We start from the raw sequence: 10725 nt of genomic DNA, 5'->3' as shown, positions 1-10725 counted from the left end.
CTTTGTAGACCAGGCTGGCCTCGAACTCAGAAATCCGCCTGCCTCTGCCTCCCGAGTGCTGGGATTAAAGGCNTGCGCCACCACGCCCAGCTTAGATTAAAACATCTTGGTAGCCTTTATTCAGTCTAATATTCTGTAGTCTGGAAAGAGAAACAGATATCAGTCTTTAAATAAACATATCTTTCTGTAGATTCGTGGTACCCTGAAGAGCTGGACCAAGCTGTGGTGTGTGCTGAAACCTGGGGTGCTTCTGATCTATAAAACCCAAAAAAATGGTCAGTGGGTTGGAACAGTCCTTCTGAATGCTTGTGAGATCATTGAGCGTCCATCAAAAAAGGATGGCTTTTGTTTCAAGCTGTTCCATCCTTTGGAGCAGTCTATTTGGGCAGTGAAGGTATGTGAGCACTTGTTGAGGTAACAGTGAGGGGAAGTCGCGTAAGTCAGTCAAAGGCCTTCTGACTCGGCCAGGACTCAGAATATTGTTTCTGTCTGTCTTCCTTATTTTTCCCTTCTGTCTTTATCTGTGATTAAATGTGTACTAAAAAGCCTTCCTCTTGCCTTTAAGACCTAAGACAATTTTTCTAAAAGAATTTCCTCAATATATTACATCTTATTTTTCTCTTTTGTCACTGAAGATTACATTTATATTTTTATTAATTGTGGTTCCTCATTCTTCTTTGTAACATTGTGTAATGTTGCCGGGCAGTGGTGGCACACACCTTTAATCCCAGCACTTGGGAGGCAGTGGCAGGCAGATTTCTGAGTTAGAATTCTAACTCCAAACCACAGACAATGCTGTTTCCATTAACCAAATCACCAAACCTTAAGCTTTCATGGTGGGATCACTGCTTTAGTCTAGGATGGTTAATCTGTTCACCTTGAATAAAGGACTAACTATATACCAGACAATGTTGATGTGTCTAGGAAAAGATGTGGGCTTTTTAGTCACAGCAGTCTAGATGCATTGAGAAATAAATTTAGGGTTACAGAGTTATTTTTGTTGTAGAATCCTATTTATTTTATTAGCGAGTTATAACTAAATGTCCAGCTACCTAATGTATACTTCTAGAAGCATAGTATTTCTCACCTCGTAAGACCTATAGGATGAAAATTCTTGCTAACATTAAAATTGTATTGGGATGGTAAATTTTAGATTTTTCTTACTGGATGAGCAACATATGTGGATAAAGGACATAACCCATGGAGGTTTGAGTGGAGTCTGCTCATCCGCATACGTATGCAAAGGATACGGAGTTCTCATGACATACTTAAAAGACTGAATCCTAAAGTGGTTACTTCAGTAGTTTTCTAGTAAGTGGTGAGGTTAAATCCAGGTAGTCTGACTTTCTAGGCCCTAGTGTACCTTAGCTCCAGGGACTGCCCCACGCTTGAATTTAGCCTCGGTATGGTACTAATTACTTACCAGTGTTCCCTGTGGTGTTGGGGTGTGTGCGCGTGTGTGTGTGTGTGTGTGTGTGTGTGTGTGTGTGTGTGTGTGTGTGTGTTTTCAAATAACCACAGTTATGAAGCAGTTTTCTGTCTTGGCTTGTAAAAAGTCAAGGTTTTTGTGATAAGTATTTAAAACAAATAGTAATTAATTGTAAATTATATATAATTGATTTCTTTTTATCTAGTGAATTTTAAATATATTTACAGTGACTTTTTAAAAACTTCTAGGAATACAGTATTTCTCATGTAATAAAACCTATAAGATAGAAATTTTGTTAAAATTGTGTCAGTATGTTAGATATTAGGTGTTCTTTATGAGCAATATGTAAAGGTAATATTTAAGTGATAAATGCTATTATTTGTACAATTTTCTATTAAGAAGGAATATTTGTTGGGAAAGACTTTAAAAAACGTTAGCATTCTTAAGGATGTAATTAAAGCTTGTTTGTTTTTAAATTAGTATTTGTGCCTGATGAATCCATATCTGACAAGAATAATACTGGCTATTTCATCATTGGTCTATCACAGTACTTACCTAGTCACCTGTTTTCTTTGAAGGGTCCAAAGGGGGAAGCCGTTGGATCCATAACTCAGCCTTTACCTAGCAGTTACTTGATTATCCGAGCTACTTCAGAGTCAGATGGTAAATACTTTTTGATGGATTGGCTCTCAGCTTTAAAGGATTATTTTGCATATTACTTTGTGTTAACCTTGGAGGAAATCATGTGCTCATAGATAGTTGAAGCAAAATCCTGTAATCATAAACTATATAGAACATTGAACACATTACTAGCTTTGCAGGCAAGACCTTTGATAGAAGGATACATGTGACTGGGCAGTGTTAACAGCGCAGGTTTTCTTTCACTCTCCACTGACACATGAATGCTTTGGGGACTTAGTAATTCTTTGTAGTCATTCATTATACATTATCATTTTAAGAGAGATACGAAACCTCTAAACTGTCATACTTTTAAGTTAACATTTGTGGAGCAAATAACACTGGTTTTATTTTATATAAGAAAGCAAAATGCAGACAAATTACACATCACACACACACACATACATACACACACACCTCTAGCTCTATACATAATTCTAAGGTTTCAGAGATGATTGGATATGCTTACATAATACATGTTGTCTCCTATTTATTGTGGTTTTAAAATGCTTGTTATTCAAAAAGCATTTATATAAAAATCAAAAGGTTGCATTAAAATCCTGACAGACATTTAAATTGTTTCCAGTGCTTGCTTGTCAAAGAAACGATGTGTTTAAAGGTGAGGGGGTTAAATGAATGAGCACTGGCCTCATTCGTGGTCTTGGTTCCCATCGTCTTTAGGAAGGTGCTGGATGGATGCTTTGGAGTTGGCATTGAAGTGTTGTGGTCTCCTTAAGCGGACCATGACCCGAGAGGGGAAGGACCATGACCTGAGCATCACCTCAGACAGCACACACGTGACGCTGTATGGCTTGCTGCGAGCTAACAATCTCCACAGTGGCGACAACTTCCAGTCAGTAGTTCTTGCTGATTTGATAATAATTTTTAGAGACCATTCTGCTCATTAAATTGGTTATCATTTCTACTACCTTAGTAATGTGTTTAGTAGTGAAATCTGCGTGCCTTATTATTAGTTTATTTGCTATAAATCAGGCATAGGGCTTTGTTGTCTTTATTCTAGCCTGGGCCATTGTTCTTTTTTCCAGGTACAAGTGAGCTGAGTGACTCCTTTGCTTTTGTGCATGATGTCCCTTCCATTAAGAATGATTGCTACTTCTGTTAGAATCCCATTTCAAGATCGGTTTGAACACTGCATCCCATGTGAAGCTATCTTGTATCGAAATCATGAAATCGCTCTTCCCTTCTACTTCTCTGTTCTTAGCATGTTTAGTAATGGCACTGGGTTTTGTCTGCCATTTGTGAAGCATTTTTATATTTTTTAGTGTGAATGGGTGTGTTTGCCTGTTTGCATGCACGTCTGTGCTCCATATTCCCACAGTGCCTTCAGAGGCTGAAAGAGGGTGTCAGGCCCCTGCAAACAGGAGTTGCATATGATGTGGGTGATGGGAATTGAACCTGGGTCCTCTGGAAGATCGGCCAATTCTCTTGACCCCTGAGCCTCTGTAGGTCCTGTGGAAGCATTTTGAGTGGTAAATTTATCTGGCTTGTGGTTTTACCTCTTGAAGTAGTCACTGTAGTAATATTAACAATATTTCTCTGGCAAAACTGTGGTGCAGTGCACAGGTCTTTTTCAGGTGCTGGCCTATTTTTCTTGCTTTACAGAAAATAACCCCTTCCCTCCTCTTGTCATTTAAAGCTTCATTTTGGGGCTACAGATTTATTCCCTTAAACTGAAAGTGTTATTTGCCTTGTTCCCTGGAAATTTACCCCTGCTGATTAAGCCTATCAGATTGATGTTAAATGTAACTCAGAGCATGGTTCCTACTCTTAGCAGTTAGTTTGGGTTACTTTGGAGCTCTTCATGCTGAGAAGTCAGAATTCACTGAGAACCTGATGGTCCTGACTTAGTGTTTTTCTTCAGACCAAACGTGGCAGTGGCCCTGCTTCCAGGACTGTGGTTGTGAGGCAGGAGGTGGGCAGGGGTAGCAAGCGTAGTCTGCATTTCGCTGTGAATATTCTGGCCCCCAGGGGAGAGAGGGAAAAGCTTGGTTAGTCATCACTCACTCATTGCAGGCTCTGCTTATGTCTCTGTGCCTTTGTCCACTGATCTGTAAGAGAAGTAGAAGAATGTTCCCTAGCATGATAATTCCAAAGATTAAGTAAACTAAATAAGACTTTTAGAGCTGTATATAGCACATAGTAAGTTTCCAGTAAATTCCATGGCATTATTCCCAGTTATGAACTTGTCTTCTTAGCCTCCTTTGTTCTTCCTGTACTTATCACTAAGGTTGAATGACAGTGAGATTGAAAGACAGCACTTTAAGGACCAAGACTTGTACTCTGATAAATCTGACAAAGAGAACGATCAGGAGCATGATGAGTCTGACAATGAGGTGCTGGGGAAGAGCGAAGAGAGTGACACAGATACATCAGAAAGGCAAGACGACTCGTACATCGACCCTGAGCCTGTGGAGCCTTTAAAGGAGACCACCTACATGGAGCAGAGCCACGAAGAACTGGGAGAGGTGAGTGCACTGTAGTCAGAGACTCACTAGCTCAAGAAAATTCCTACACAAAATGAGAGATATTATTTGCTTGGCCTATTGTTTTCCCCAAAGAATATTCTGTGTCATATTTTTTCAAAGGTATATTTTGAAATTTAGTTGCATTTATCAGAAAAAAAATACAGATGCCAGTGTGATCTTATGGTTTACATTTTCAAGTTTGTTTTTGAAATAGGATATTGCTTGATGTCATTGCCAGCTATAAAGTAAATTGCAAACAAGCATAAATTTAAAACTTGTTTATTATTACCAGAGCATAGAACTCAATGTACATAAATCAGTGAACTACAAAGCTGGGTATGGTGGCACAACCCTGTAATCTCAGCACTTGAGAATGAAGTCTGCAGGTTTAAAGCAGCCTGGGCTACACAGCAAGGGCAGCCTGGGCTACGCAGCAAGGCCTTGTTTCGATAGAAAAATAGATTTAACTGAACAAATACAGTAATACTTTAGTTCTTTCAAATCCACTGTTACTTTGATATTTCTTGCAGCCCTGCGTTTACTTTTATAGACTATACTCTATTACCTACCAGCTTTTGCACATTTCATCATGCCTGGAGTGACCCTGGAGAGCTGTGCTTCTGTCATTCACTGTCTCATCTGTGTTGTCTGTGTCTAAGGGGAATAGAATGTTTCAGTGTGCTCTTTTGATTGTTACAGGCAGGTGAGGCTTCTCAAACAGAAACTGTGTCTGAAGAAAACAAAAGCCTTATCTGGACTCTGCTCAAGCAAGTCCGTCCCGGCATGGATCTATCCAGGGTGGTTCTCCCTACGTTTATTTTGGAGCCCCGTTCTTTCCTGGATAAGCTTTCAGATTACTACTACCATGCAGATTTCCTGTCTGAGTAAGTAGAATCTTCTGGAAATAGAAAATCCCTGTATCTCAAGAAAGTAACCTAAAGCTGGGCCTGGTGGCATGCAGTTGTAATCTCAGCAGTAGGGAGGAGGAAAAGGTAGATTCCTGGGCTCAGCCTGGGCTCAGCAAGGCCCGTGAGAGACCCTGTCTCAACAGCACAGATTGAGAACACCTGAGAAGAATGGCCCCTGAGCTCACCCTTTGGGGAATGGCAGTTCCATGCTCAGCCAGCCATACTTAGTAGCCTCATGGCACTGTGGACTGTGTGTGTTGTCAGTATGTTTTCAGTTGTACTTAGGGATTCATTACATTAGTAAATATTGAAGACATCATAAACTTTATCATCAGAAGAGATTATTGGTTTGTTACCAGAAAATTTTACATAGTTATCATAGCTAGAAGTATTAATTGTCCTGAAATTAAAAGAGCTCTCAATGCCAGGCATGGTGGAACACATTTGTGGTATACATCTAGCTCTTAAGAGTCAATTGCTGTGAGCCTGAAGCCAGGCAGGGTTATGTAGCAGGACTGACTTGTCCCCCATCCCCAATAAAAAGAATTCCTGGCTTACGTAAACCACTACAAAGGGATCCACAAGAGTAAGTAGGTCTGCTGTGAAGAAAGCAAACAGAACTGATGCGGTGTGCACTTGAGAGCCTGTGCTGCCAATAAACAGGCCTCTTTATTGCTTTGGCTCTTGAACTATGTAAATGTAAGATTTTAAATAAAACTTCCTAATAAGAATTTTGAAACTAGGAGGAAAACTATCAGTATGTTGTTACTAGAGAAATACTCAATGATTTTGTTTGTCAGCAAACCTAGATCTAGACTCTGTCATCTTGTGTATCTTCAAAAGTAAGACTGCTGTGGCATGTACTTGTGAAGGCGAGAGTACATTTTCATTAATGAGGGCCTAATGAATGGGTACATTAGCAGCAAAAGTGAAAAGAACTTGACTGTAACAGTCACTTTGAACAGTCACACTCACTCCTTTGTAGCAGTTAGAATAGTCAGTTGGTCACTGGAGAGGGAAGCAGAATCATGGCTCCTCCAGTTGCACTGGTAGTTTGCTCAAGAGGAAAATCAGGCTGGTGACATACACAGGAAGGGCCCAGGATGATGACTGAGGAAAGTGGAGATTAAAATGATCTTAACTCTTGTCGCATGGTAACATGAGCTTTGTAGCAGGGATATAATCACACATTCTTGGATCTGAGAGGCTCCCATTAGCCTCCGGTTCTCTCCTCTGTGCACTGTTAACCCTTTAACACCAACTGTTAGACTGCATGCAACCAAGTGAGGAGGAAGGGCCTTCCACACAGGTGGGACTGAAGACTTTTAATCAGTCCTTTGACTGGGCTTCCAGGCACCACAGGATGCACAAATCCCCAAAGGCTGTATTTGGTTGTTTCTATGGAAGAAAAGGGATTGTGTGGGGTGGTTTTTGTTTTGGGTTTATGGTCCTGAGAGAATCCTAATCTTGTGGAGGCATGGCAGTAGATGGCCTGAACAGGAAGCTGAGTGATTACATCTCCAGCCCATTTGAAAAGCAGAATGTGTTTATTTTCTAATCATAGTTAATCACAGAAGTCCTAGTTAATCCTGGGTTCTACAGAACCTCATTTTGGAAACTTTGGTTTGGAATTTCCAAAAAAAGTTTCAGTAGTGCCCTGGGTAGTACATCAAACAATCTGGAAAAACTGGGATAAAGATTTATTTTTAAAAATTATGTGTATATTTGTTGTAGCAGGTCGGAGGGGTGGGGAGAGGTGCGTGCACATCAATGCAGGTGCCTACAGAGGCCAGAGAGGGCTTGGATGTTTTGGAGTTGAAGTTACGGGCAGTTGGGAGCCACTGGACAAGGATGCTCGGGATGGACCTGAGCCTGAGGAGTGAGCAGTTTAAGCTCTGAGCCATCTCTGTAGCACCAAGGAAAAGTATTCTAGAAGCAAATTTATATGATTTTTTTTTTTTTACTTTTTATTTGAACATAGTCATAGAAAGTATGAAAGAATTTGTGATTGCATAAAATGACATTCAAAGATGTAAACAGGATTTGTAACTAAAATTGGACATGGAAACATTAATTCTCCGATATGTTTGCAAAAGTACACATATGTAACACAAAGTGCCTACACTGGTAGTCAAAGTGAGTCACTAAATTCAAAAAAATGCAGGACTAAAATTAATGCTATATAATTTGGAGATTCTAAATCACAGAAATAAGTGTCCTATAATGAAATCCCCTCATTCTGCAAAACACACAGTTCCCTGTGCCGAGGGACAGTCAGAGCTCAGCATCTCCTCTGCAGATGCGGAAAGCCTCCCTGAAGCCCTCAAGATTGTATTTCCTGGTTTTGTTTTTTAGAGCTGCTCTGGAAGAAAATCCATATTTCCGTTTGAAGAAAGTCGTGAAATGGTATTTGTCAGGATTTTATAAGAAGCCAAAGGTAATGTTTATATTTTGCTTCTTTTCCCTCCCTTTAAGAGAATTTCCATCTATATGTTGTGTGGGCATGCCTGGTGTACATGTGGGGTCAGTGCTTTAGACAGCATGTGAGTCTTGCAGATCAAACAAGTCAGCAGAGTTGAAGGCAAGTGACTCTCTCTGCTGAGGCGTCTCACTGACCTGCTGTGGGGCTGCTAAAGCACACAGAAAGCATAACTGATTCCCAAAAGCATCTGAGGGCAGTTGATGTTTGTGATCATTCATTTTCCTAACCGTTACAATAGACTGATAATTGGTATTGTGGTATCTAGACTAGAGCAGCCTTCCTGTTCTAGTTTCTCTGTCGGTTCTAGTCTAAGGACTACAATCAGAAAGCAAGAGTAAGGAACATGTTTGAAGGTACAGTGGTGGGAAAGACTAGGAGGTTCGAATAAAATGCTTTAACTAAACGTGAAGTGGCCATCCGAAGACAGGTGCCACCACTAACCCAATGATGTGACATCACTGTATCCACAGAGAAGTGTGGTTTTAATAAAGTAGATTTCATGTTCCTTCAGTTAGGAGAGTATACATTTGCATACCATAGAGACTCCTGGGAAGAACACCAAAATAAGAATTCACAAATTCAGTGTTCAAGTGTAAATATAGAAAATATCCAATAAAAAATGTATTTCTAAGAATATTATGAACTATATGTATGAACCTCGACAAATTAAATTTTAGGTCTATCTGAAAAGATTCAAAAGATGGAGATCTTAACATACAAATACTGTATTATCTGGCATTTCCAATACTGGGTAAATACCAAAAATAGCAGGTTTATATTCAAAAGATAGATGGCCCTCCATGTTCACTGCAGCACTCTCTACAATAACCAAAGTATAGACTCGGCCAGCTGCAGGTGGATGGACAGATGCTGGATCAGTCAGTCTGCAGCTGGTTTAAGGCCACCACTGCTCTCTTGAGGCATCTCACAAGAATGTCCTGCCTCTCACAGTTGCTTTCTTACTTTTACATCTTATTTATTATTGGTTGAGATTTTCACATGTATAATTTTACAATTTGGCCATTTTCTATGCCCATTGCCCTCTTTCTTCTCTATATATTCTTGAGTTTTCTCTCTGTTTTTTTTTTTAAGTTTTTATGTATAATTTTAAGATTGTTTACCAGCAGTTACCATGAAATTGCAAAGTTTGTCTTTAGATTGAAGTTATATTTTTATTTCATGTAAATTTTATTTATTGTGAAACTTTGTAAGATGGTCTTTTAGACAAGACAATTTAACTTTAAACCTGTATTTGTAAATTTTAAAAGTGATTTCTTTGTTTTGTTTTGTTTAAAACCAGGGGCTGAAGAAACCATATAATCCTATACTTGGTGAGACTTTCCGATGTTTATGGATTCATCCCAGAACAAACAGCAAAACTTTCTATATTGCTGAACAGGTATAAGAAGTGTGTGTCACCAAGAGGATCTGTAGATGCTGGGTCATTTTCTGAGAAATTCTAACTTGATAAATCACTGTTATTTAGCTTATTGTTAGGTAAGGTCTGATAAGCATTGAACATTCTAGAACGGAATACTACTGAATACCACGCTGCTGAGCATGGCTGCTGCTGTTTGGCTCTTGTGTGGCTCCAGTCAGGCTGCCCACCAGTTTATAATTCTCCTCATGTTTGACTGGGCTACATGAGTGGTTTCCATGGTCATCCCATGGCTTTTGAGGAAAGAATTTAGTTCCTCAGCCGGTGGTGCTTCCCTACATTGTTAACAGCACAAAAACTGGGTTTTCAGAGCTCTGTGCGCCTGCTGTTGGGGTGGGGGGGCGGGGCTGGAGGGGCTCCTAAAACCCTCCTCTCAGTTAGAAATGGTGTATTATCATTCCCACCCAAAATCAAACTTTGTTTGTTTTATTGTTTGTCTTGTGGTATGAATACCATGGGGTCCATTTCCTGACAGACAGAAATCTGGTTACCGTACTGATTAATACCGATTCTGTTGCTTACCAACCGTTCCTCTACTGATGCTTAGATCTGAACTTTTGATACTAGCACAGTTGCAAGCTTGTTTTGTTAAATATCATGACTTTGACTTTCCTGTGTTCACTAGGTGTCCCATCACCCACCAATATCTGCCTTTTATGTCAGTAACCGAAAGGATGGGTTTTGCCTTAGTGGTAGCATCCTGGCTAAGTCCAAGTTTTACGGTGAGTGTTCCCTTATCCTAAACTGTGCTTCTCCAAAATGTAGTGTTTTCTGGTACGTTTTCATTTGTAAATAAATGAATTTTATTTGTCATTTTTGGCAAGGAGTTCATGTCATTTAAGCACCATCTTTGATTGAGCCCGTTTTAGTTCTTATGTGGGTACATTTTATCTAACTTCAGCACTACATTTAAAGCGTCACTTAAGGAAGGGTACAGTGAGCACCTACCACATCCCGCTCATGCACTGTGAGTTTGTTTTGCCTTTGTCTCACCAGTTTGCTTGGTTTTGTTTCAGTGTACCTGAGGGATTGCTCTTTCATTTCTAGTCTTTGAGTAGAGAGAGAATCCTCTTTGACCCTGGGTCATTGAGCAATGGTGTTTAAACCTTGGGCTAATGACATACTTTTGAAAATGTTTGTGAGTACAGAGAGGACTAGAGAAAAATATGGTAGGAAGCCTTAAAACGATGCCTTTACAATTCAAGGAAGACAGAGGTACGAAATTATACAGTGGTGGAATATTACCTTTCAGTGCTATTGTTTGGTAGAATATTACCTTTCAGTGCTATTGTTTGGTAGAATAT

At 39.8% G+C, this 10725-nt stretch overlaps 1 protein-coding gene across 7 annotated transcripts in view; it reads left to right on the top strand.

Annotated features, from left to right (window-relative positions):
- Osbpl8 (oxysterol binding protein like 8) overlaps window positions 1–10725 on the top strand; it is a 132261-nt gene that overhangs the window by 100661 nt on the left and 20875 nt on the right. For all 7 annotated transcript variants that reach the window (XM_021205463.2, XM_029542199.1, XM_021205460.2 and 4 more), the window contains 8 exons: window positions 191–394; window positions 2008–2092; window positions 2789–2960; window positions 4356–4593; window positions 5293–5477; window positions 7857–7938; window positions 9284–9382; window positions 10047–10143. In XM_021205463.2, coding sequence (XP_021061122.1) covers window positions 191–394; window positions 2008–2092; window positions 2789–2960; window positions 4356–4593; window positions 5293–5477; window positions 7857–7938; window positions 9284–9382; window positions 10047–10143 — 1162 coding nt within the window. The remainder of the gene's footprint in view (window positions 1–190; window positions 395–2007; window positions 2093–2788; window positions 2961–4355; window positions 4594–5292; window positions 5478–7856; window positions 7939–9283; window positions 9383–10046; window positions 10144–10725) is intronic.

The sequence above is a fragment of the Mus pahari genome, chromosome 9 (genome assembly GCF_900095145.1).
Source record: "Mus pahari chromosome 9, PAHARI_EIJ_v1.1, whole genome shotgun sequence".
In the NCBI taxonomy this organism is placed as follows: Eukaryota; Metazoa; Chordata; class Mammalia; order Rodentia; family Muridae; genus Mus; species Mus pahari.
Note: the sequence above shows the minus strand (reverse complement) of the source record. Positions and strands in the feature narration are given on the sequence as shown.